The 26,467-nt window shown below is 42.9% G+C and overlaps 1 protein-coding gene across 3 annotated transcripts in view; it reads left to right on the forward strand.

The window, feature by feature from the left end:
* The first annotated feature begins 202 nt into the window (after window positions 1-202).
* Window positions 203-26,467, forward strand: part of GTF2F2 (general transcription factor IIF subunit 2) — a 135,677-nt gene continuing 109,412 nt past the window's right edge. For all 3 annotated transcript variants that reach the window (XM_086328899.1, XM_086328898.1, XM_086328900.1), the window contains exons 1-4: window positions 203-468; window positions 14,673-14,746; window positions 23,244-23,262; window positions 24,457-24,601. In XM_086328899.1, coding sequence (XP_086185025.1) covers window positions 403-468; window positions 14,673-14,746; window positions 23,244-23,262; window positions 24,457-24,601 — 304 coding nt within the window. In that variant the 5' untranslated portion in view covers window positions 203-402. The remainder of the gene's footprint in view (window positions 469-14,672; window positions 14,747-23,243; window positions 23,263-24,456; window positions 24,602-26,467) is intronic.

Genomic DNA, 26,467 nt, shown 5'->3' on the forward strand with positions numbered 1-26,467 from the left:
TTGTCTCTTTAAACTCCGTTTTTCTATTTTGACACTTTGTTCTGTTACTCTGACCTGGTCTTTATATGTACTGCTGATGTTTGCGCCCATCCCAACCTCGGTTTTAATTACTCAGACACAGCCCCTGGAACTAGCCACGCCCACTCAAGAAGTTGCCCGCTGATGAAGTTTGTCCTCAGTAGCGCGCCGTAGTAACGGCCGCAGAGCGCAGGCGTGGTTCCCCGCTGCCGGCGGCGTGTGTTCGTCTTTCCCAGGGCTCCCGGCATCCCGGAAGTTGGACCGCGGGCTCTTCACAGTCAACCTCCGGCCAGGGTTCACCGTGTGCTTCGCTCCCTCGTCCCGCAGTCACCAGCTCCCCGGGCCGCTGCTCTAAGTCCGCAGGTCTCCGCCGGCGACGGACCCATGGCCGAGCGCGGAGAACTCGACCTGACTGGCGCCAAACAGAACACCGGAGTGTGGCTGGTCAAGGTAAGGTTTGCGTGGCTCCCGCTTGCGCTCCTTTTAAAGTAGTTTAAGTGACTTGAGAGGAGAAGGAACTGGCAACCCACTCCAGTACTTGGCTGGGAAATTCCATGGACGGAGGAACCTGGTGGGCTACAGTCCATGAGGTCTCAAAGGGTCGGACACGACTGAGCGACTTCACTTTCTTTCTTTCTATATGGTTCTTTTTGGAGAAGGAAATGGCAACCCACTCCGGTGTTCTTGCCTGGAGAACCCCATGGACAGAGGGGCCTGGTGGGCTGCAGTCTGTGGGGTTGCAAAGAGTCGGACACAACTGAGCAAGTAACATACACACACACACACACACACACACACACGTGACTTGAGACCATCTGTCACACCCACACACACACACAAGTGACTTGAGACCGTCCCACTTTCTGCGCCTTTTAAAGCTCATTAGGGCTTTCTCGTTAGAACTTCGCTTACCTCGAGAGGCAGGGTTGGTTGTTAGGCTTGTTTGCAGACGAGGACGTTAGTTCAGGGACACCCAGTGTGTTTTAGCCAACTAAGAGTCTGAACGTGCCTGGAATGGATCTCCTTATCCCACGACCTGGTTTTTCTGGGCTCCTGTCTTGATGGCCCCCCGGGTTGAGCATTTTACCCCAGACTGAAGACTTTCTTCATCTCCACTTGCTGAAACTGATTTCAGTCATCAATCTCTGTAAGAAAGTTGAGCGTTTGCTTTCTGGGTAGTTTTCTGAGCCAGAAAGTAGAACTGGTCTCTGAGTACCCTGGTGGCTCAGATGGTAAAGCATCTGCCTGCAATTCAGGAGACCTAGGTTCGATCCCTGGGTGGGGAAGATCCCCTGGAGAAGGGAATGGCAACCCACTCCCGTATCCTTGCCTGGAAAATCCCATTCAGAGGAGCCTGATAGGTTACAGTCCATGGGGTCCCAAAGAGTTGGACAGGACTAAGTGACTTAACTTTCACTCGTAAAGTGTTCTTTTAGGTTGATGGCTCTTATGGAATTCCCAGGAGAGCTGAGAGTGCTCTGAACTCAGGGAAGGAGAGACTGTGGACTGGAGTGTTCTTTTAGAGCTCGACTGGGACTCAGGTGAAACTGTCAGTAATTTTTTTTTGTAAAGTCAGCATTTTGATTAACCCTTAGTAAGTACTTATTGGGCTTCCCTTGTAGCTCAGCTGGTAAGGAATCCACTTGCAATGTGGGAGACCTAGGTTTGATCCCTGGGTTGGGAAGATGCCCTGGAGAAGGGAAAGGCTACCACTCCAGTATTCTGGCCTAGAGAATTCCATGGACCCTATAGTCCAAGGGGTCGCAAAGAGTAAGACACAACTGAGCAACTTTCACTTCTTCACTTAGTGAGTACACTGTTTATGCCTTACTTTTTCATATTGGGACTGTTGTTTCTTAGGCAGTTTTCATAAGACATGTGTATATTCAAAATGTGATTATGATAGTCTTGAAAACTCAAGTAAAACATAGAGACCTTTATTTGTTAGATTTTTGGAAAGCTTTTATCACATGTCTGAGTTTTCATCAGTTAAATCTGAGAGGCCCTTCCAGTCTTCCTCTCTGATGTAGCTCCCTTATGATTCAGTTCAGTTCAGTAGCTCAATTGTGTCTGACTCTGCGACCCCATGGACTGCAGCACACCAGGCTTCCTTGTCCATCACCGACTCCCGGAGCTTACTCAAACTCATGTCCATTGAGTCGGTGATGCCATCCAACCATCTCAACTTCTGTAGTCCCCTGCTCCTGCCCTTATGATTATTCACTAGCATGTTGAACCTGTATTAACATTCTCCAAAGCACACGCACAGTCATATTTTACGAGAGTAGGCGTCTTGCCTGTCACACCCAGAACTGTGTTTTGCGTAAGGTAAATAGCTCAGATAATGTGATGTATGCATGAATGAATAAATGAACTCTTATTCTTCAACCCTAGCCTTAATCTCTGGCACTGATTTGACTTATCACAGTGATATCAGTGTGATTTAAAATGATGGAGTAACCAAGTATCTCTCTCCTCCTGCATGCTAAATGGAGAGATATCATTAGGGAGATCTCCATTGCAGATGGAAAGAGCTTGAAAAGATGACGAGAGTTTGAGGTGATGTGTTTGTGCTTGGAGTGCAATAGATGCTCAGTACATGTTGTTTGCCTTACAGAGGTTTGGATGGGGGGCCCATAGTATCTCCGTAGCATACCATGGAGAGTGGTTCTGAAATGCAGGAGTGAAAATGCACAGTAATGTGGTGTGGGCTGGAAAACAAAGAGGACATCATGCCTGGAGTAGTGGATTGGAACCATATGACATTGTCACGTTGTGAAATGGGAATGTTTTAACTCTGCTGCTGCTAAGTCGCTTCAGTTGTGTCCGACTCTGTGCGACCCCATAGACGGCAGCCCACCAGGCTCCCTCGTCCCTGGGATTCTCCAGGCAAGAACACTGGAGTGGGTTGCCATTTCCTTCTCCAATGCATGAAAGTGAAAAGTGAAAGTGAAGTTGCTCAGTCGTACCCCACTCTTAGCGACCCCATGGACTGCAGCCCTCCAGGCTCCTCCATCCATGGGATTTTCCAGGCAAGAGTACTGGAGTGGGGTGCCATTGCCTTCTCCGGTTTTAACTCTAGTCTACAGGAAATGAGGAGAGTCTTGAAGGGTTTTGAGTAAGGCAGGGCTACAAATGATTCTTTTAGCGGGGGGAAAAAAAGCTTGAAGAGAAGATAACCAGAGTCAAAATTAGAAAATTATCACAGGATCCTAGACATTTGATAGTGAAGTCTCAGGAGTTAGGAAACTTTTTCGGCAAAAGTTGTCAGGATGCCGTGACTGACTAAATGATGATGTAAGAGAAAGTTACAAATCTAAACTAAAGTTAAGAAATTCTGGTGTTCTCTCTTATATGGCCATTTGAATACATTTTATCGCTTTAAAAAGGAGTCTTACTAATGATAGTTCAAATTAGAATTTTTCTGTTCAAATTAGAATTTGAATAGAACCGCATGCAATTTTAAATCTTTTTGGTATACATTCATAATTCTTACTATAAATCATGCCTTGAGTTCTGCTCTTTGAGGATTATTTGTTGCAAAATATGTGAGTTCCTAGAGTATCACGAGTTTATGGGCCATTTTTGCTCATAATTTGTTCATTATTAATTTCATCACTAGAAAAGTAAGGAAAAGGATAAATACTTTAAGTTATAGAAGATCTCTCAGAGTTTTAAGCAGTAAAAAAGTTATCTGGTGGAATCAGGGAAGACTTCATGGGGAAGCTGACATTTAAGAAGAGCCTATGGAGTTGATTAGTTAGGGGGGAAAAATGTTCTGAGCAGGGCTGGTGAGTGTTCAGGAAAAGGCAAATAGAGTGGAAGATTGTGTACCAGAATGTCCATTGCCTGTATCTGTTCTGACCAGTGGAATGCTGTAGGGAGAGAGCAGTTGGCCAGGTGATGGTGGTCAGGCACTCTCGCCCCATTCCACTCACATCCTACAGCTGGGATCATTTGTGGCACTGCGCACGCGTGTCGTGGTGTGGTCTATGTAAGCACCACCTGAAAAGCTCCTGTAGTCGAGGTGAGTCTAGTTGAGTCGGGCAGTCGGGCAGTTGCTGCTGCTCTGTCAGCCATTAGAAAATAAAGCATGTCCACGTTGCTGCTGCAAATAAAGACCGTCTGTGGTCCCTACGGTGCCTCACATCTTCATCCAGCTTCCCCGCTCATGCTTTGCCTAACCTGGGGTCAGCAGACAGTGAGATACAGCAAGACAAAGGCCATTTCTGGAGTTCTGAATACCTTAAATCTACAAGAGAATGATGATCTAAATAAGTTTTGATAGATAATAGACGTGACTGAATTTAACTTTACAATAGATATCGCCTGCTCAAAAAAACATAAACAACTACAGTTTCCCCTGGTCCGGGAGCTCACCCCTTGTAGTGGGCATCACCCGGTTCCTGCTGCTCAGTCTTTGCCACTGTCAGGTTGCCAGCCGGTCACAGGACTGCTGTTGCACACTGGACACCAGATCACGGTCTGAAAGTGATATTTAAGAACATCGTAGCATAGTTCTATTGTTTCACTTCCAACATTTAGACTTCTGGAAAAGTCATCTTCTCTAGTTATGGTTGCCTGGATGGTAAGGGTACCTGATGGGGAAGAAGAGGAGATAAAGCTCACAGCGTTTTTAGGAGTGGTGGGGTTTTTGTAAGAAATGAATATCCTATCAGAGCTTGAATGATAAGAAAACTCTTTCTTAGAGGAAATGGACAAGTGGAGGTATTGACAAGCATTGTGGTAGGTTCGCCCAGCAACTTTCTGGCCAGCATAAAGATGTGTTTCGGGTCCCATCAGCCTTCCTCCTATAAGCATTTTGATTGATGTTTGTTGGAGGAGAGAATCAGGACCGAAGGGACGGACCTCATCCTCTGTGAATGTTGGGTCCTCCATTCAGTAGCTCAGTTGGTAAAGAATCCACCTGCAATGCAGGAGACCCCAGTTCGATTCCTGGATCGGGAAGATCCACTGCAGAGGGGATAGGCTACCCACTCCAGTATTGGGCTTCCCTTGGTGCTCAGCTGGTAAAGAATCTGCCTGCAATGCTGGAGACCTGGGTTCGATCTCTGGGTTGAGAAGATCCACTGGAGAAGGGAAAGGCTACCCACTCCAGTATTCTGGCCTGGAGAGTTCCATGGACTGTATAGTCCATGGGGTCACAAAAAGTCGGACATGACTGAGTGACTTTCACTTTCATTCAACACCTCAAAAGCCATCAAGCTTAGCATTTCTTTTTTCACAAATAAGCAGTTGGACATTGGCAGCCAGAGTGAAAGCTATCTCCCAGGGAGAGATGAAACTGGAATGGGTGATACCCCAAAGCCTTGGAGGAGAAAAAGAAACTTATAATATGCCAAGTATTTCACAAAGCAAACCTGTGAAGTAGGTACTAATTATCTATATTTTTCAGATGGTAAAATTGAGGCTTAGGGAGGTTAATTATCCTGCCCAAGCATGGAACAGTGATTCAAATTTAGGTCTGTACGGCTACAAAGCTTATGCCAGGAATAGGAAATGTGCTTTCCCCCCACCACTTGGGTCTCTTTAATGAGTCTTCTCCCTGGAGAACAGAAGTGAGGGGGTGGGGAATTTGTTTTTATGGCCTTGGGTCTTGTCAGCTCAATGCATTGACCTTCAAGACAACGTGTGAGTAAAAGCTGCCTGATGTATGTTGGATTCCCAGGGAAGCTGGTTCTGAGGTGATGAGCATGCAGGGGTTTGTTACGCAGTGCTGTTGGGATCATCCCCTGTGGAAGGAAAGGATTTACGCAGGATTGGGCACAGGGTGGTTTGGTCCAGGAGGAGTGTGTGATCTTGGTCACCTCTTCAGTGGAAGCACTTCCAAAGAGAGCTAAGAACTGCGGGCTGTCTGTGGCCACACTCCCAGCGGCTCGGGGGATAGGCCTTCATTCCTCAATGGAGAAATGGGTGCCGCGCCAGTGTCCACACAGCGCTCTTAATTTGCTTGTATACCCTGGGAGCAGCATGGCTTTGGAGGCTAGTTGTTGGGGAACTAGATGAAGCAAAGCTGGCAAACAAGCTTAGGGAGCAAGCTCTGTACACGCCACCTCGGCCCCTTGGCTTCAAAGGCGCAGTTGCCCTTACTCTGTAGCTTGAGTGAGTGCGCGGGCGGATGGGTTTCTTCCACAAGCTTTCAGTGACCACCAGTCATTTGTTCTAGGCTCTGAGTACGTTACCATGAGCAAGAATGGACAGGGTCCATACTCTGTAAACTAGAGTCTGTAGTGCGCTCCCGGACACAGACCTCAGGCAATACTGGTCCTAATGAAAACAGTTACACACAGATAGATAAGGTCACTGAAGAAAGAAATACTGTTTTGTGAGTGTGAATAACAAAGGAACATAGTCTGGAGGTCAAGGGAATTTCTCTGAGAAAATAATGCTGAAGTGAGTCATTGGCTGTCACTCTCCCTGGTCTTGGGAAATCTGAGAAAACATCCCCTCTTGTACCTGTTCTCTTGTCTCCATCTGCCTTTCTTTAATGAATGTGGAGACAGTGGAAACAACACAGCTATCTCACAAGTGACAAGTTGACAGGAGTGTTTGGGGGAAATTTACTCAGAATAGAATTCAGATGTCCTCATCTAGAAACAAAGGTAATTATGTGAAGAGATAATATGTTAATTAGCTTGACTGGCTTAATTGTTTCATGTGCGTATAAAACCATGTTGTACACCTTAAATATACAGCTTTACTTAAAGATAGAATGTAATGTTTTAATTAAAAATATCAGCTGTCCAAAAAAATTGTGGAGCCTGGGAACCATATGTACCATTATTTTTTCCGTTTCCTTCCCCCTTTTTTTTCTTTAAATATTTGTTTATTTATTTTTGGCTCTGCTGGGTCTTCGCCGCTGTCTGCAGGATTTCTCTGGTGGTGGTGCCCGGGCTTCTCACTGCAGTGGCTTCTTTGGTTGCAGAGCCTGGGCTGTAGGGCCGATGGCCTTTGGTAGCTGCATTCGCTGGCTTCGTTGCCCTGGGGCATGTGGGATCTTCCTGGACCAGGGATTGAACTAGTGTCCCCTGCATTGCAAGGTGAACTCCTAACCGCTGGACCACCAGCGAAGGCCTCTTCCCAACTTAATGCGTTGGAGCTTTTGGGAAGCCCATTTCCATAATCTCTTGGTATAAAAAGTTATATATGATTGACATACTGTCATCATTGTATTCTAGTTTTCCTTACAAGGGTATAGTATTTTGGCAACCTTTTGAATTAAATAAGCTAGTAGGCTTACCTTAGGAACTTTCCGTTTTATTTTAATAATGATGACAATGCAGTATGAGTTCCAGACTTGTTTTTATCAATTAACTTCAGGCACATAATCTTTTTTTTAAGTTGGCCAGTTGCTTGTATTAGATTCAATTATTGTACTGAATATGATTCTTAAATTTATTTTATAATACGTAGTTACTTCACTTAGAACTGTTGTCTTGTTTGATGGCCTGAATTGTGGTCTCAGGCAGTTTGACCACAGGGTCTTCTGACCTGGTTATGTATTGAAGAACTGTGGTCTCAACAGGAGCTCTGAAACATTCTTGTCTTCCCTTTACCTTAGCAGTGTGTCAGGGAACCAGCAATAAGGGGACAATGGCAGGCTGGAAAATGTTTCACTCTACGGGTGTTTTCCCCTTCTCCCCCTTATTTTAAGGTAGATCTCTGGAATAGGTTTCCCTTTGATAATGCAATGAGATTTATTAAAGTTTAATTCCATAGCCTGGATTTATTCTGATAACACCATCATTGTCATTACATTAACAGTAGCTAATGTTTCTTTAACAGTATCCAGTCATTAAAATAATAACTCTGTTGCTACCGCATGCTAGTCTGTTCTTCTGTTAGGGATGTGGCAGAGTAAGCAACGGAGAAGGCAGTGGCACCCCACTCCAGTACTCTTGCCTGGAAAATCCCATGGACGGAGGAGCCTGGTAGGTGGCAGTCCATGGGGTCGCACAGAGTTGGACACGACTGAGCGACTTCACTTTCACTTTTCACTTTCATGCATTGGAGAAGGAAATGGCAACCCGCTCTAGTATTCTTGCCTGGAGAATCCCAGGGACGGGGAAGCCTGGTGGGCTGCTGTCTATGGGGTCGCACAGAGTCGGACACGACTGAAGTGACTTAGCAGCAGCAGCAGAGTAAGCAAAATGGACAAAACAGCTGCCTCGTGCAGGTTGCATTCTAGTGAAGAGGGAGAATGACAATGAACAGGAAAGTGTATAGCAAGTGCTGAGTGCTCTGAAGAAAAGTAACTCAGGGTAAAGAGTGCAGAAAGTAGCTGAGGATGCTATTTTAATCAGGTGGGAAAGGGCCTCACCGATAAGGTGGGCCTTGAGCAGAGACCTGAAGGGAGTTGAATGCCCTTCACATATTTGGGGGAGGAACGTTCTAGACAGAAGTAACAGCAAATCAAAGGCCCTCAGGTGGGATGCTGCTGGGAACGTTGATAGATCTGTGTGGTTAGAGTCGAGTGAGTGAAAGTGGTAGGGGGTGAGGCTGTGGATCTCAGTGGACTGTATCATCTGAGACATTACAGGATTTTACAGTGAATGCCATGGGAGGCTAGTAGCCATAGAGAGGAGGCGTGGATGGCGATGGTGGAGCCGGACTGCCCTGGTTAGAATCCTGGCTTCACCACTGGTGATTGTGAGACTTTGGACGAATGATAACTTTTTGATGCCCTACTTGCTTCTGTGTGAAATGGGATAATAATAAAGTTGTTATGAAGATCAAGTGAGGTAAAATTTTAAAGTGCTTAGGAAAGTATCTGGCACGTAGTAAGCATTATGTAGATGTCTGTTAAATAAACCGAAAGGCTTTGAACAGAACAGTGTCATCTGACTTCTGTTTTAATATGGTCACTCTGGCTGCTGTACTGGGACTAAAGTGGACACGGATGATAATCCTACAAGAGATGATGGTGGCCTGGATTAGGGTGGTAGCCCTGGAATTGGTGAGAAGGACATGGAGTCCAGATATAATTTGAAGGTATTGCTGACAGGCTATGTCAGTTGATTGGATGTGGAACATGAGAAAAAGGAGCTATTCAGGGTAAATCCATGGTTTCAGACGGAGTACCTGGAAGGATGGAGGTGACTTTTACTACATTATGGAAGGTTGCCGGAGGAATAGGTTCATGAGTAAGAATCAGTTCTTGAGTGGAGATTTTGAGTTTGAAATGTCTCCTGAATATTCAGATGGAGAGTTTGAGTAAGCAGCTGGTTGTATAATTTGGGACTTTAGGGGAGAGCTGTAAATTTGGGAGTTGTAGTTACAGAGATGGGATTTAAAACCTTGGGATTGGATGAGGCTACGTAAAAACGAGTGTGGACAGAGAAGAGAGGCTTGAGGACTGAAATCAGGGCCCTCTCAGGTTAAAAGGTCAGGAAGATGAGAATCTAGGTATGTGGAGACCGAAAAAGGAGAGTGTGGAGAAGTGGGAGGAAAATCACGAGAGACTGTGGTGACCTGACGCCAAGTGAAGAAAGCGTTTGGAGGAGGAGGAGACAATTAAGTCTCAGATAATCTGATAGGTCTGCAAGATGAGAACTGAACGTTGGCTTGACATTGCGGAGAGCTTTTTAAGCACAGGCAGCCGTGTTAGTGGAGTGGTGGAGGGGAGAGCCTGTCTAGAGCAGAACACAGCAGCAGAGAAGGAACTGTGGTCAGCCAGCAGAGACAGCTCACTCAGAGCCTTGCGGTGGAGAGAGGCAGAGACACTGGACAGCGGGTGGGAAGGATGAAGGAGCCTGCCCTTTCCAGGGGTGTGACCGAGAGTCCATTTGCTCACTTCCCCGTGCCTCAGTTTCCTCACTTGTAAAATGGAAAAAATAAACAGATTGTGTGAGAATTAAATGGTTAATTTATTTAAAACATTTAAATATATTAAATGTCACTTAACGTGTTTGTTATCTATTGCTATATAACATATCACCACAGGCTTAGTAGCATAAAATAGCACGCACTTTTGATATCTTAGTTTCTGTGGCTCAGGAGTTTCCTGGCGTGGCTTAGTTGGGCGGATGTAGGCAGGGTGTTACACCAGGGTGCAGGTATCAGCGGGTGGGGGTCATTGAGGCCATCTTAGAGTCTTCTGCCACGGTTGGTAAGCTCTCTGTTCCCTGGTGGCTCAGACAGTAGAGAATCTGCCTGCAGTGCAGGAGGTTTAGGTTCGATCCCTGGGTCAGGAAGATTTTCCAGGAGAAGGGAATGGCTACCCACCCCAGTGTTCTTTCTTGGAGAATTCCATGGTCAGAGAAGCTTGGAAAGCCACGTATAGTCCATGGGATTGCAAAGAGTCGGACACTGCTGAGCAGCTGACACTTTCACTTTGGACTTCCCTGGTGGCTCAGAGGGTAAAGAGTCTGGCCTGCAATGCAGGAGACCTGGGTTCAGTCCCCTGGGTCAGGAAGATCCCCTGGAGAAGAGAATGGCAGCCCACTCCAGTATTCTTGCCTGGAGAATCCCACGGACAGAGTAGTCTGGTGGGCTTGGGGTCACAAAGAGTTGGACTTGACTGAGCCACTAACACACACACATCACCATTGTTATTCTGTTGGGAGAATAAAGAAAGGACTGGAGGGGAGAAAGGGTAGCACTGAAGGAAAGACATCCTAGGCTAGACTACAGGCAAAAATTCAGTGCGCATGTGGAGGGAGTGGCCACAGTTCATCTTTTAAGAGGGGAGAGCAGAGTAGAAGGCTCCCCTGTGGCTAAGTGGTAGACTTAGAAGCTTTCAGATGGTTCAGTGGAAGAGGAAGTCAGGTTATCATCTTGGAAGGAAGAGGAGGCAAGAGGTGTTACAGGGTTGAGGAGTGACGTGAACGTGCGGCCTGCCTGCAGTGGCTTTCCCGCTGCAGGTGACTGTTGACCAGGGAGAGGGAGTTAAATCGCCCAGCATATTGAAGGGCTTACTTGATGTTAGTCGCCAAGGATTTCAGGAGAGACCATTTGGCATGGTTGTCTTTCTTCAGATGCTCAGGTGCAAGTGTGGAGGAGGAATAACAATCAAATAAAACAATACATAGATTAATTAATAAGATAAGCAATATTACTAGTATCACTTGGCTTTAGTCAGGGTTAGATTCTGCCAGGCCAGTATGATGGAGGGAGTTGGGGACAAGAGAATGATTATAATGATGGGCTGTGAAATGTAGTTCCATTTCAGAGAGAAGGGAAGACATAAGCAGACAGGGACAAAGTCAGTGATGTGAAGGAGGAAAGAATTGTTGGAGCCGAAGTACTGAGGAGATGGCCAGGGAGTTAGGAGATGGTGGTCAGAAGGGTTCCTTGAAATACAGTTTATGGAAAGGGTACTGTTCTTGATAATGAGAAAGTCTTAACAGTATTTGAATCAGAAACTTGGAATATGATGAAGAAAAGCCACTATCTTTCCCCTAAGGACTTTATTAATTAGGGAGTATAGCTTGCCATTGATTGTTAGAGCAGGCTGCTATCTGTAGAACTCCATTTCCTCTTTGTGTTAGAGTAATTGACAAGAAGATTTCTTTGGGCTAAAAATCAGACAAATCCAGAAGCAAAGGCTAACTTGTTAGTCAGGATTTCAAGATTGAGGACATGAGGACTATGTAATAATTTACATAGTCTGAGGATTCAGGGTTTTATTTGATGTAACAGTATTTGCCCAGATCGGTTTCACATCTTGTATTTAGTTCTGACAGGGAATGTTGACAGTTGCTTCTTCGACTCACCGTGACAGTACCTTGAGTTTCCTTTTGGGCACCACCGCTCTGCTTTTTCAGTCTGGTGATTCTAAGGTGTTGACTATCCCTCCCCAAAGGTGTCACTGGCTCAGGCTGGTGGTGCAGGGATCTCATCTCTGGCTCAGTAACAGGCCAGATGAAGGACCCGTGACCTGGTCAGAGCCACAAGAGAAAAACGATTTTGCTGGGGATTTGGGGAAGAACTCTTCTTCTTCAGGAGTGGCTTCAGCCGTCATGCTACATAGAGGGGAAGGCTGTCAAAGAAGTGAGTTAGTGTGATGAGGAGAAGAGCTGAGAGATGGTGAGAGTCCTGGTGACGGTATTTGAGCCCTTAATCAGGCCACCTTAACACTCCTTCTGGAATATTTAGTTACTTTTGCCAGTAAATCTTCTGTATGCCTCAGTGGGTTTTCTTCTCATCTGTAATCAAAGCAGACCTAATAGGTAGGTACAGTTATCATAAGAAATTTGCCAAATCCTGTAAGCTTGCATGAATAGTGGAGCGCAGTATAGTTGAAACTTTAAGATGTGGAATCTTCAAAACTCCTTTTCCTTTAGAGGATGTAAAGGATGGTGTAGCAAAGAGAGCATTTGACCAGTCTGGAGTCTTTGACTAATAGTAGCTAACCATGTCATTTCAGTCCTCTGAGCCTCGGTTTTGTCGTCTATAGAATGAGGAGAGCGGTGCAGTTTTGCGGGGTGATTGGGAGGATTAAGTGGGATTGTGGGTGTAAAATGGATAGCATGGCACCTGACACCGTGGGCTCCCTTCCCCTACGTCTCTTCCAGGCTTCTGGCATGTTTTTAACACAGTAGTTGTTCGGTTTATTTTAGTGTGAGGAATGAACAAATACCATTAGGGTCTTCTTAAATTTTTACTCAGTTCAAAGCACTGCAGTTGAACTAATAGTCATGTGGTTCTTCTTGGAAATGAAACTTTGTTAGATAGGATTTTTCCCTTTGCAGCTTTGGAAGCACTCTTTGACTCTGTTATACATTCATGTTATCATTCCAGACTTACTGTGGAAAGTAAAACTGACACCGGACACTCACTGAGCACTTGCTGTGTGAGGCGTTGCACTTCATACTTCACGTGGAGCATCGTATCCTCCAGAGTAGGGCCATCTTAAACTATGTACTGATTCCTGAGCTCCAACTGTGTCTTAGAAGAAATAACAGGTGGCCATACTAGGTTATATGCTCTTAACCTTTTGAGATTTTGATTGCATATATCTGATTGCACCCACAGTATAGTGTATTGGTTAAAGCATAGGCATTGGAACTGGAGTGCCTGGATTTGAATCCTGGGTCCTCATTTGCCAGTTATATACCCTTGGCTAAATTTTATAATCCCTGGCTGCTCCAAATACATAGTCTGTGCAGTGGGGATAATGAATAGTACCTGCCTCATATAGATGTGAGGTATAAATGTTTGAAAAGTGCATATCACAGTGTCAGGAAAGTAGTGTTATATAAATGCTAGTTGTTACATTGAATAATTTCTTTTTATTTCAGCAGATCCTTCATCACATTAGTTATCTTATACATAATAAAACATGACTTTTCAAATCATCTTAAGCTCAGTAGTGTCTCTACATTACGTGTCAGTGTTATTCTCCAAGAAGCCTTTTCTGGCCGCCTTTCTCATCTCTGAACTTTTATTAGACTTGGGAACATAAATTAGCACTTCGTTATTGTTAAGCTATATGCCCAGTTTTAGTTTTGTGTCACCAACTCAGTTGGTGTTAAGCACTTGGAGAGCTAAAATCATTTCTTACATATCTTAATATCTCTTTAGTGCAAAACATATAATCAGAGCTTGCTATTTAGTGGTCAGTTAGGACAGACAGAAAGAAAATCAGATCAGATCAGATCAGTCGCTCAGTCGTGTCCAACTCTTTGCGACCCCATGAATCGCAGCACGCCAGGCCTCCCTGTCCATCACCAACTCCCAGAGTTCACTCAGACTCACGTCCATCGAGTCAGTGATGCCATCCAGCCATCTCATCCTCTGTCATCCCCTTCTCCTCTTGCCCCCAATCCCTCCCAGCATCAGAGTCTTTTCCAATGAGTCATCTCTTCGCATGAAGTGGCCAAAGTACTGGAGTTTCAGCTTTAGCATCATTCCTTCCAAAGAAACCCCAGGGCTGATCTCCTTCAGAATGGACTGGTTGGATCTCCTTGCAGTCCAACGGACTCTCAAGAGTCTTCTCCAACACCACAGTTCAAAAGCATCAGTTCTTCGGCGCTCAGCCTTCTTCACAGTCCAACTCTCACATCCATACATGACCACAGGAAAAACCATACATGGCCTTGACTAGACGAACCTTTGTTGGCAGAGTAATGTCTCTGCTTTTGAATATGTTATCTAGGTTGGTCATAACTTTCCTTCCAAGGAGTAAGTGTCTTTTAATTTCATGGCTGCAGTCACCATCTGCAGTGATTTTGGAGCCCAGAAAAATAAAGTCTGACACTGTTTCCACTGTTTTCCCATCTATTTCCCATGAAATGATGGGACCAGATGCCATGATCTTCATTTTCTGAATGTTGAGCTTTAAGCCAACTTTTTCAGTCTCCACTTTCACCTTAATCAAGAGGCTTTTGAGTTCCTCTTCACTTTCTTCCATAAGGGTGGTGTCATCTGCATATCTGAGGTTATTGATATTTCTCCCGGCAATCTTGATTCCAGCTTATGTTTCTTCCAGTCCAGTGTTTCTCATGATGTACTCTGCATATAAGTTAAATAAGCAGGGTGACAATATACAGCCTTGACGTACTCCTTTTCCTATTTGGAACCAGTCTGTTGTTCCATGTCCTGTTCGAAGCAGTATATCACTTTATGCTTAAAAGGATTTGTTAGCTTGTTGCATCCAAAACCTAGTTTAATAGTGTTATATTTTGTTTTAGGTTCCTAAATATTTGTCGCAGCAATGGGCTAAAGCCCCTGGAAGAGGTGAAGTTGGGAAGCTGAGGATTGCCAAGTAAGTTATTTATGAATTTTTGACATTTTATGAAACTTGTTTGAATTTATTTTACAAGTACTTTTAAATGTAATTAGAGTTCTTTTTCAAACAGAGAATTTATCTGGAAAATAAGAAATGATGAGCTTACCAAGGCTTGTTAAGAGCTGGTTAGGTGCCCTGTAAGGATTTGTGTGTGCACATGCGCGCACACACATATACTCCTCTAATGACAAGTATAAATATCAAGTATAATTTGCTGCTAAAATCTATTGGCAGTAAAGTAGCAGAGTATGTAGTTCCCTCATCCGTCCTCTGCATCTTTGAGGAGGTATGCTTGAGTTGGCCATAGAAGGATTTTGCCATTGTGCCACCATACCTATTTATAGAGGCTTTGGAAGAGGGTAGGGAATACCTCGCAAACAGCACAAGAGTGTTTGGTGTTTCCTGGTTGAGGAACTGGCCTTGTTTGAAAGGGAAGCCCCTGTAGCTCAGCTGGTGTCAGCCACAGGCCTTGTGTTCCCTTCTTTCTGTCCATTCATTCATAGTCCAGCTCTAATCCGATATCCACGCCCACTCCTCCACTGAAACAGCTCTTTTCTGCCACCAGTATCCTCCTCTTTATCACTGAGTTTTTGCTTGTTAACAGACTACCCCAAAGTTTAGTGGCTTAGAACAAAACCATTTTATTTGTTTTTAATTCTATGGGGGCAGTTCTAGACAGTTCTTGTTGTGGCTGACCTGGCTGGTCTTCCTGGCTAGAATGATCTCGCCTGTGTGTCTGGGGTTGGTTTACTGTCAGCCGGGGCCGGGTCCACCTGTGTTTCATCTCCATTGTGTTCATTCCCATGATGGTGAAAGAGTTCCTATAGCGAAAGAGAGGGAAGCCCCACGGCACAAACACTTTGCAAACCTGTGCTTGCATAATGTTTGCCAAATGGAACTTGCAGTAGACTCCGCCTCCAGGTGGGATTTGCGGGAAAGAATTTGTTGCCTTTTTTAAAAAAAATACAAAAACAGTCTACCATATTCATGGGCTTCCCTGGTGGCTCAGTGGTAAAGAATCTGCCTGCAGTGGAGGAGATGTAAGAGACAAGAGTTTAATCCCTGGGTTGGGAAGATCCCCTGGAGGAGGAAATGGCCACACACTCCAGTATTCGTGCCTAGAGAATCCCATGGACAGAGGAGCCTGGCAGGCTACAGTCCATGGGGTGCCAGAGTTGGACACGACTGAGCACAAGCACCGCATCCGTATTCTAAGATGCAAGGGTCAACTAGCAGCCCTTCTCGGTGGACCTTCAGCATAACTTGACAGAGTTGATCACTTCTACCCTCACACCATGCTGTTTTCATCTCACTTCTGAGACATCGCTCTGTTGGTGGCTCCTTCTCATCTTCTCAGTCTCTGAATGTTATTTGAACCCCCCCTGGAGGTGTTCTTTGGAGGAGCAACGCTATGTTCTTGGATGACGTCGTGTCTTTAAAGTAAGAAACTTTGACACTTTGTTGTGTTTATGCCCCTAAGTACTTTTTGTCCTTTATCTTACTTACTTTTGTTTCAGACAGATCTTTTAGTTCTTCCTTTTGTTTTCACAAGCCATATTGGAAGCAGGCCTGCTTTTATATCCAGAGTTCTGAAATTAGGTAGAGAACGGTAGTATCTTAAGAAGCTACTAACATTTAATAGCAGAACCAGCGTGAATTCAGTCCTTTGAGTGGTAAGAAAACTCAAGCAGCTTCCAGTTCTGGCCCTGTCACTTACTGTCCGTGAGACTGTGGACAGACACTTAATCTTCTGAGCTTAGATTCCCTTCCTTTCCCTACCATGAATATTGCATTCCTGAAAATCTCTGTGTACAGAAAATACCTAGTTTAGGAATGTACAATCTTTCTCTTGGTGTGAGGAAGAGGGAGTTAGTATGGGAAATAGAGTCAAAGGAGCTGAGGTGTAGGGAGACCTATGCAAGCCCTGAAGGTGAAAGTGTAAGTCACTCAGTCGTGTCCGACTCTTTGTGACCCCATGTACTTGTCCAGGCCAGAATACTGGAATGGGTAGCCTTTCCCTTCTCCAGGGGATCTTCCCGGCCCAGGAATCGAACCCAGGTCTCTCGCATTGCAAGTGGTTTCTTTACCAGCTGAGCCACATGGGAAGCCTGTGCAAGCCCTAAGTACTGCTTTGACGCCTAAAGCATCTATTAAAGATAGCACGCTAACTAGTCAGTATGGGTGTGCTGCGATTTTTCTTGATCACTCTTTGTTTGGAAGAAAATTTCAAACGTGTCCTTAGTTTAAAGCAGGTGTTTTATATGTCACATCCAGTATGCCTAGGGTAGCCGTGTCCCCATGTTGTGGCCGGTTTACATGTTTTACAGTTTACGAAGTTTTCTGTGCAGTTATTAATAGTATCCCTTCTTTTACTCCCAGAGTATCCTGGTCTTGGCAATAAACTGTATGTAACTTCCCTGCTGGCTCAGGTGGTAGAGAATCTGCCTGTAATGCAGTGAGACCTGGGTTTGATCCCTGGGTTGGGAAGATCCCCTGGAGGAAAAAATAGCAACCTACTCCAGTATTCTTGACTGCCCTGGTGGCTCATATGGTAAGGCGTCTGCCTACAATGCTGGAGACCCGAGTTAGATCCCTGGATTGGGAAGATCTCCTGCAAAAGAAATGGCAACCCACTCCGGTATTCTTGCCTGGAAAATCCCATGGACAGAGGAGCCTGGCAGGCTATAGTCCATGGAGTCACAAAGAGTTGGACACAACTGAGCAATTAATACACACTTGCCTTAATAATAACAGATGTATGTGTATTTTCAGTTCAGTTCAATCTCTCGGTTTTGTCCGACTCTTTGCAACCCCATGAATCACAGCATGCCAGGCCTCCCTGTCCATCATCAACTCCCGGAGTTTACTCAAACTCATGTCCATTGAATCGGTGATGCCATCCAGCCATCTCATCTTCTGTCGTCCCCTTCTCCTCTTGCCCCCAATCCCTCCCAGCATCAGGGTCTTTTCCAATGAGTCAACTCTTCACATGAGGTGGCCAAAGTATTGGAGTTTCAGCTTCAGCATCAGTCCTTCCAATGAACACCCAGGACTGATCTCCTTTAGGATGTGTATTTTATATGTAGATTAAAAGCCTAGCAGATTTTCTGCTGCTGCTTCTAAGTTGCCTCAGTCGTGTCCGACTCTGTGCAACCCCATAGATGGAAGCCCACCAGGCTCCCCCGTCCCTGGGATTCTCCAGGCAAGAACACTGGAGTGGGTTGCCATTTCCTTCTCCAATGCATGAGAGTGAAAAGTGAAAGGGAAGTCACTCAGTCGTGTCCGACTCTTAGTGATCCCATGGACTGCAGCCCACCAGGCTCCTCCATCCATGGGATTTTCCAGGCAAGAGTACTGGAGTGGGGTGCCATTGCCTTCTCCGGTAGAAGAGCTAGATGCTGTTAATGATGAGAACAGATACATAGTGATTGGTTCCCCAAGATTTCTATAGAAATGCTTGAAAAGAGCTTGTTCTGGAGTATGTCTCCTGACTATCTCATTTATGTTTCTAATTTACTTATTTTTCATTCTTCTTACTGATTACTAGAGTCACTATTAAATAAGTGTAGGATAAGCGAGGAATGGTTTAGCAGTGCATGTGACTAGGTTATCAAGACTTAATTTCAGCTAAATAGGAGTCATCAAAGTTTTGTGGCTGTAAACAAAAGGCTTCATTTATTGGACGATTGTTTCAAGTGAAGTGGGCTGATAACCCCACTTTTCTCTGTCAGTTAGCTTACAGGGCAGACATTGTGTCCCATTTTCAGTGCTATGCTTAGAGACATGGACAAATAAGTTCATTCAGTGGAGTAAGACTAGGACAGTGAGAAAACGAAAATCAGTTTCCTGTGAGGAGCATTTGAAGGGACTGTGGCCGTTCAAGAGAAGATCTAGGGCAAACCAGGTGAAACTCTCTTGTTTTTAAAAACTGCTGCTGCTGCTGCTAAGTCACTTCAGTTGTGTCTGACTCTGTGCGACCCCATGGACAGCAGCCCACCAGGCTCCCCTGTCCCTGGGATTCTCCAAGCAAGAACACTGGAGTGGGTTGCCATTTCCTTCTCCAATGCATGAAGGTGAAAAGTGAAAAGGAAGTCGATCAGTCGTGTCCGACTCTTAGTGACCCCATGGACTGCAGCCTACCAGGCTCCTCCATCCATGGAATTTTCCAGGCAAGAGTACTGGAGTGGGGTGCCATTGCCTTCTCCGTTTAAAACTAGAAGATGTATAATTAAGTATTGATGTTTAGAGGCAGAGTAACCCTTTATGGGTTATCTGTGTGGTTCAAAAAACATATATTTGGGGAAAAAAATAAAAAACAGCTAAGGTTTTAAAAAAGCAATGTGCCATACTGATAAGGAGAGTATGGACTCAGGAGTCCGTCAGCTCTGGGCTTTATCCAGACCTTGTCATTTACCAGCCATTTGACTCTGGGGAAGTTGCTTATTACCCTTTCTTGTTTCCTCATCTGTTAAAAGGAGATGGTATTAATACCTCATGGATTCAGTGTGTGTAAAATACTTAGTAAGTGTTCACGTACTGTCATAACTACCCAGTACAGGCATAGACCGCATCATGTCTGATGTCTTCTCTCCCGCTCCGATCTCCCAGAGTTAAACAGCAGCAGCAGCTTCCTGTGCGATTGGCCAAGAGCTGAAAGAGGGCTTATGGAATAGAGGAATCGAGAGTGGCAGAGAGGGGAGGGGGAGACGCACAGCTACGAATGCAGCTCTTCCTCAATGTGGTCTGTTAACGCCTGAGAAAAAGGAGAGTCTAGTTATGAATAAGCTGAGAATAACAGCCTACTTTAACAGTTGCTAACATTTGGGCCATTTTCATCAAGCATTCCCCACCACGTCCCTAAATCACTGTACTTGCATTTTTTTTAATACCTTTGAACATCTGATGGGTACTGCATTTTAATTTGTTTACAGTTTTGCTTTAATTTTACAACCAGCCTTTCTACATAACCATCCTGCCTCAGAAAACTTCAGTTTTTAAAATCTTTGATAAATGTCATGTTTTACTGACAGTCATACAGCCTGTGCTAATACAGCTTCTCTCAGAGATTTATTTCTAAACACATTTAACATTCAAGGTTGTGGGGGCCCACTAATAATGGAAAATATGCAAATAAAAATCAGTGAGATAATTTTCTGTTATAAAAATTGACTATGTTTAGAACAGAGTTACACTGTGGATAGGAGTTTAAATCGGTACAAACCTTCTGAAGGGCAGTCTGGCAACACACATGTATATTAATGCACATATATATATGTACACACACATGTACGTATATATACATGTCTCATACACACAAGCGCAGATATGCACTGCTACTCAAAACAAAGCAGAATAACAGTCCACTGTTTTCTCTGCCAGTCAGCTCACCGCGCAAGCATTATGTTCAGTTCTTGGTGCTGCCCTTACAGAAAGACGTTGAGAGACTCATCTCGCAGAGGGGGACTCAGACAGTGAGAAAGCTAGGATGTTAATAATAAAATCCTTATGCCTTTGACCCAGCAATTCCATCAATTTCTAAAACCTATCCTGTGGAAATAACAAGTGTGCTTGTTATACTCGTTAGTGATGCAAAGATTGATACACAAAGATAATTGTTTCAGCATGGTTTGTTATGGAGAAAAATGAGTAGCATTCTCAAATTTCTTAGTAAGGGATTAATTAAGTAAACTGGGGACATTTTAAAATTGCTTAATATTTTTAATTTGAAACAGTCTCAAGCAGCAGAAAAGTTGGAAGAACAATATAAAGAACTTTTCCACCAGATAGGTCCATGTAATACAGCATTCTTCTGTGACTTTTCAGGAATATAATTTGAATACGTTCCTGTCTTCTAATGTTGCATGCATTGATATTAACAAGAGATCTTTATAAAGTTAGAAATATCCAAAGCCACATTAACTGTTTCATTTTTGCTATGATTTTAATAAATATTTAAATCTAAAAGAAAGCAGTAAGGTTTCCCTTAGGGATATATCTCCTAAATTCAGAATGTGTTAAAGTATGTACCTCACTGGGGAAAATAAAGAGCTACTTTCTGACAGGGGCATTCTCTTTGGCAGTCACAGTTCACCCTTTCAAATCTATGAATTAACCACCGAATAGTACTACTGCCTAATCATCAGACTTCACTTAAGAGTTGCCAGTTGTCTCAATGATGTTTTACAGCAAAAGGATCCAGTCCGCAGTCTTGCATTACCTTCTGTTGTCAGGTCTCTCTAGTTTTCCTTAATCTAGGAATCCCGTTACAGTTATGAAATCCTGTTGTAATTGCTCATGGATTGGAACTGGTTTTGTTTCCCCATTAAACTGAGACCTTGAGGATAAAGACCTACACTCATGCCGTGCGTTTGTCACAAGGCCCTGGATGTGCAGCAAACGCTGAGTGGCGGTGAATGAATGAACCACTGAAAGAAGGCACAGGTTGGAACTCAACCTAGTGTTACAGAGAAATAGTACTTTCCCAACTGGTCTTCATGTCTATTCTGTTTGTATTTTTTGGAATAAGTTTCTTGGATCATGTCTTTCTACTTGTTATACTTTTGTTCTTAATCACTCAGCAAACTCAGTGATTGATCATCAGCTAATAAATACCTCATATGAGCTTAGGGAGTTTAACACTTTAAGTTTGAATATAAATGTTAGATTTGGAGGAACTTTGAATATGGTACTTGTTATGAACTTTGTACTTGTTATTCTTTTGTAGCATTCCATTGCACAAAGAATAAAGTCTGTGCTGTGATATTAGAGATCATTTATGGTCTGGTTCCATTTTTCCTTTGTAGTTCATCTCCTACTATTCCTTATTTTGTACTTTCCCTCACAGCCAAATCTGATCACATTTTTCTGATCAGACTCTTCCATGACTTTGCATAGCTCTTTACTTTTGATACTAGTTCAAAAGTTGCCTCTTGCTGAGCCAATACTTACCTCTTAAAATAGAAGAGATGGTGTTCTCCTGTCTGATCCTGGCATATTGTGGCTCTCTTAATTAAAGTTTATTTCATTTTATGGTTATGGATTTAGCTTTTGTATCTTCTGCTGGCTAGCAAAGGGGCCCTGCACTCAGTACTTTGCATATGACAGGTATTTAATACATATTTGTTTTTTTTTAATTAGGCTATTATTAGGGAGTACATTGATCCCATATTGGTAAAAAAACAATTTAAAAACATGTAATTCAAGTAAATAAAAAATAGTATGGGACTTCTCTGGTGATATAGTGGATAGGAGTCTGCCTGCCAATGCAGGGGACACAGGTTCAATCCCTGGGCCAGGCAGAATCCACATGCTGAGGAGCAGCTGAGCCTGTGAGCCGCCCCTACTGAGGCCACATGCTGCAACTACGGAAGCCCGTATACCTCGAGCCTGTGCTCTGCAACGAGAAGCCACTGTGCTGAGGGGCTCCGCACACCACAGCTAGAGTAGCCCCTGCTGTCTGCAACCAGAGAAGGCCTGTACACAGCAAGGAAGACTCAGTGCACCCAAAAATTAAAAGCAAATTATGAAAAAAGATAGTAGAGAAGGATATTTACTGTAGCTAATAGTAGAAGATGTTAGCAGTAGAATCTTGGCTAATTTAAAATTTTTTTTGGCTTGTCTGTAATAAAATTATTTCTGTATGAGCATATTATTTAATAGCAGAGAAGATTGCTTATAATTTTAAAATAATAATTTTTGATCTTTAAAATTTTGTTAAGTAAATGAAACTTCTTTAGCTGGACAAAATAAATAGTAAAATTTGTTGAAGTTCTCTATCTGGTATTAAACATGCCATTCACATGCTGCTGAATGCTAAAAATACTCAAAAGTTAAAATAAGAATTGTAATAAGATCGTTATTTGGCTAAAATATTATTAGGGCAGGTTGTTATAGTGTTAAGAGACACGAACTTATAACATCTAAAATATTCATTGGTGGGACTTCCCTGGCAGTTCAGTGGTTAAGCCTCCATGCTTCCACTGCAGGGGACTCAGGTCTGATCCCTGGTCAGGGAACTAAGAACCTGCTTGCAGTGCAGTGCGGTCAAAAAACAAAATGAAATATTCGCGTGGGATTAATGTGAATTTTTTTCTCCTATAGGATTATAAATAGAATAGTTAGGAGAACTAAGAGAAAGTGAAGTTGCTCAATCATGTCCGACTCTTTGTGACCCCATGGACTGTAGCCTACCAGGCTCCTCTGTCCATGGGATTTTCCAGGCAATAGTACTGGAGTGGATTGCCATTTCCTTCTCCAGGGGATCTTCCCGACCCAGGGATCGAAGCCAGGTCTCCCGCATTGTAGACAGACGCTTTACCGTCTGAGCCACCAGGGAAGTCCTAATATTAATCTCTGTAAATGTAATATTTTAATGTACATATGAAGTTGTGTTTCCTTTATTAATAGTTCTTAGCTTACATTTGGAAAAAACATGAAATTAAATAATTGAAATGTTTTCTTTTCTCTCTTTCAGAAATCAAGGAAGGACCGAGGTAAGATTATTTCTATGGAAATTTTATTTAAAACATGAGATTATTTTACTATGCATTAGGGTTAGTAAAAAGAGGGTAGTGTTTGCTCTGGAAAACTCCACATGAAACTGGTGGCTGGTCAGGAAAACATAGTAGAGTGTAAATGCCGCTCTTGTGTGGGTGAATAGGCTCCTTTCTAGTTGCTCATACTTAGCATTTTTCTACTTTGACTTAAATATCCCCTCTCTTAGTACTATGAAAACTAGTATTGCTTCAGTAATACTTTAACATTATTTCAGAGTGGCAAATGTATTTGACACAGATTTTTGAAGGCCTTAGATTTTGACCCATTGAGTCTAGGACATAATTTGTGGTACCTGTCACATACTAGAGAGATACTTAAATAATACTTCCTAATCTTTCTGTGTGATTGAGAGATCAGCACTTTATAAATCCCTTTGATGAAAAATGTGGGGAGATATGGTAAAAAGCATTTTGAAAGATTGGGTCTTTCAAAAAAGACCTACTGGGTCTTTTCATTCTAAACCTCAATATTGAGTTATCCTTATACATATTTAGTTGTATTTGTTGAAATATTTGAAAGTAAAACAGCACCATGTACTCATATGGTAGTCATTGGATCTAAAAAAGAAAGCCATCCTCTGCTTATGGGAGTGTTTAAGCTTTCTGAGTAAATAGATCTCTTCCCCCTGCTTCAAGCAGTTGCTTTCTTAATACTTACTGTTCACTCATTCAGCAAATATTGGTTTTCTTCTGTGTGCCGGGCATTTTGCTCGGACATGGGTAGATGAACAAATGGATGGATGGATAGTTCTGTTTGTATATCCATCCATCCACCTAATATTTATTTAATGTATTTACGGGTATAAATATAACAAGACATGGTTCCTTGACCGCAGATACCTTAGGGAAACAAGTTACTTCTGTTTTACAAATAGAATTTTTTCAGCCGTAGACTAGAGGAAACATTTGAAAGCTATCTTTATAATGGTATATTAACCCCATTGTTCAGACAAATAGGAATAGATTTATGACTAATTATTAAAGCTTATTTGATAAAATTTTTTAAAAGTGCTTCATAAAATGATTGGAAAAGATTCACATTAAAATATTTGATTTATAGTCACAGTTTCTGTACAGATACTTTGAATACAAAAGTATATTGTAATAAGCTTTCGTTAATGTGTCTACTAGGTTTCATTTACTTTGAATGAGGATCTTGCAAATATTCATGATATTGGTGGAAAACCGGCTTCAGTCAGTGCTCCTAGAGAACATCCATTTGTCTTACAAAGTGTCGGAGGACAGACATTAACCGTGTTCACTGAGAGCTCCTCAGGTGAGTGGGCGTAGAATCATTTAAATGCAATTCCTGGACTTGTTGTGTAGATTATCTCTCTCCACACACTCTCGAAGGTCATTACCAGGGCTGTTCCACCTATGGTTCTGTCTACCTCTAATTCACATCATGGTACTTCTCTGCTCGGTGCTCGAAGTCCTTTCCTGTGATTGATGAATTTTTGACTGTTACTGGAAGGGTTTAATTTCCATTTGGGGCATGAAGAAATAGAACAAAGCAGATGGAAGAGTGTGGTGCATCAAGCTGTCTTCTAGGATGTTGAGGAAACAGTATTATGAGTTTTGCCAAGATAAGGTCATCCTTGCCTGTTTTGGTAAATTGATATTCAGCAACTGTAAATTGTGTTTTAAAATATACTGCTTAACTCTAGGGAGTATTTAGTCAAAATATAGGAAATACTTTGGCTCTTGTGCGCTTTCTGTATTTCTTAATGCATAGGGATTGACTTCTTTTAATTGGTATCGACTTCTAAGAAGCTTTGCATGGTTTTAAATTTTGTTTGTTTGCTCTTAAATGTTTTAATAGCTCAGTAAAAGGGGAGCAGGTGTTTCAGTTTGTGAATTAAATATAGAGGGGACTTTTTTGGTGGCGTATGTAAGAGTATATGTTCATTTTCATTGTTTCTTGGTTTTTAAGCTTCACTGAATTTGCAATACTACTAGTAAAGCAACAGGCTACCTCATTTTAACAGAACTAATTTCTCATACCTAATTCAGAAAGTTTATTTGGTTGTATAAAAGAAAAACATGCATGGTTTGTTGTATTTTCATTAAACATTACAAAGAAAGGTATAAGAAATTATATGTTAAGAACATTATTGTTTTAACAGAATATACAGTTGATCCTTGAAAAATGGGAAGGTTAAGGACACAAACACTCACAGTTGAAAACACAGGTATAGTTTACAGTGGGCTCTTCGTGTCCAGGGTTCCTCCATGTTTGTAATTGTGTGTGCTCGAAGTCAGCAAGTATAGATTGAATAGTACTGTGGTTTTTACCATTGAGAAAAATCCGCATTGAAGTAGACCCTTGAAGTTCAAACCCATGTTCTTCAAGGGTCAGCTGTACTCCAGCAAAGTTTCGTGGTGTCGTAGATTGCCAATATCTGCATAAACTGATGTCAGAAAATCATTGGGGTTTTTTTTCCCCTTGGATGTAGAATTTAAAAAGTGGTAAATTGTAAATTTTCTGTCATGTGGTTTAAAGTTAAGGAAGGTGGAATTGTTATTTACTCAATTGTGTCCAGATCTTTGGGAGCTCATGGACTGTAGCCCACCAGGCTCCTCTGTCCATGGAATTCTCCAGGCAAGAATACTGGAGTGGGTTGGCATTCCTTTCTCCCAGGGATCAAACCTTGGTCTCCTGCGCTGCAGGCAGATTCTGTACCATCAGCCACCAGGGTTTGTTTTATTTCATTATTCTGTTGCCATAATTTTCAGTGTAATATTGCTGGAAGTAGAGAACGTTAAACATATGCATTTTCTCCTGGAGAAGATTCAGCCATTCAACAAATATTTATTGTGTGGTACGTTGTGCAGGGCACAACATAGGCATAATTAGTCTACCAACTGGTTGGATTTAATAAGACCTGTCGAACTTGTGAGGTTTCCTCTACCTCTATGGTTGTTCCTGGAGTGGAAGAGGCGTGGCACCAAAATGATAAAAAGGAAGCAGTCTGAAAAAAAAGCCTGAGGTGGGGAAACTTGTAATTCCTTGGTAGAAAAAGGCACCCTGTTTCAGATTTTTTACCTTTTATCAGGTTGGTGGTTTTTCTGAAGTATAACTCATCGCTGGTACTTACACAAAAGACGGTGATTTAGAAAGCTGAGGTTTGTTATCGTCAAA

The sequence above is a fragment of the Bos grunniens genome, chromosome 12, assembly GCF_055505025.1.
Source record: "Bos grunniens cultivar Pamir isolate PY7600 chromosome 12, Bosgru_T2T1.0, whole genome shotgun sequence".
In the NCBI taxonomy this organism is placed as follows: Eukaryota; Metazoa; Chordata; class Mammalia; order Artiodactyla; family Bovidae; genus Bos; species Bos grunniens.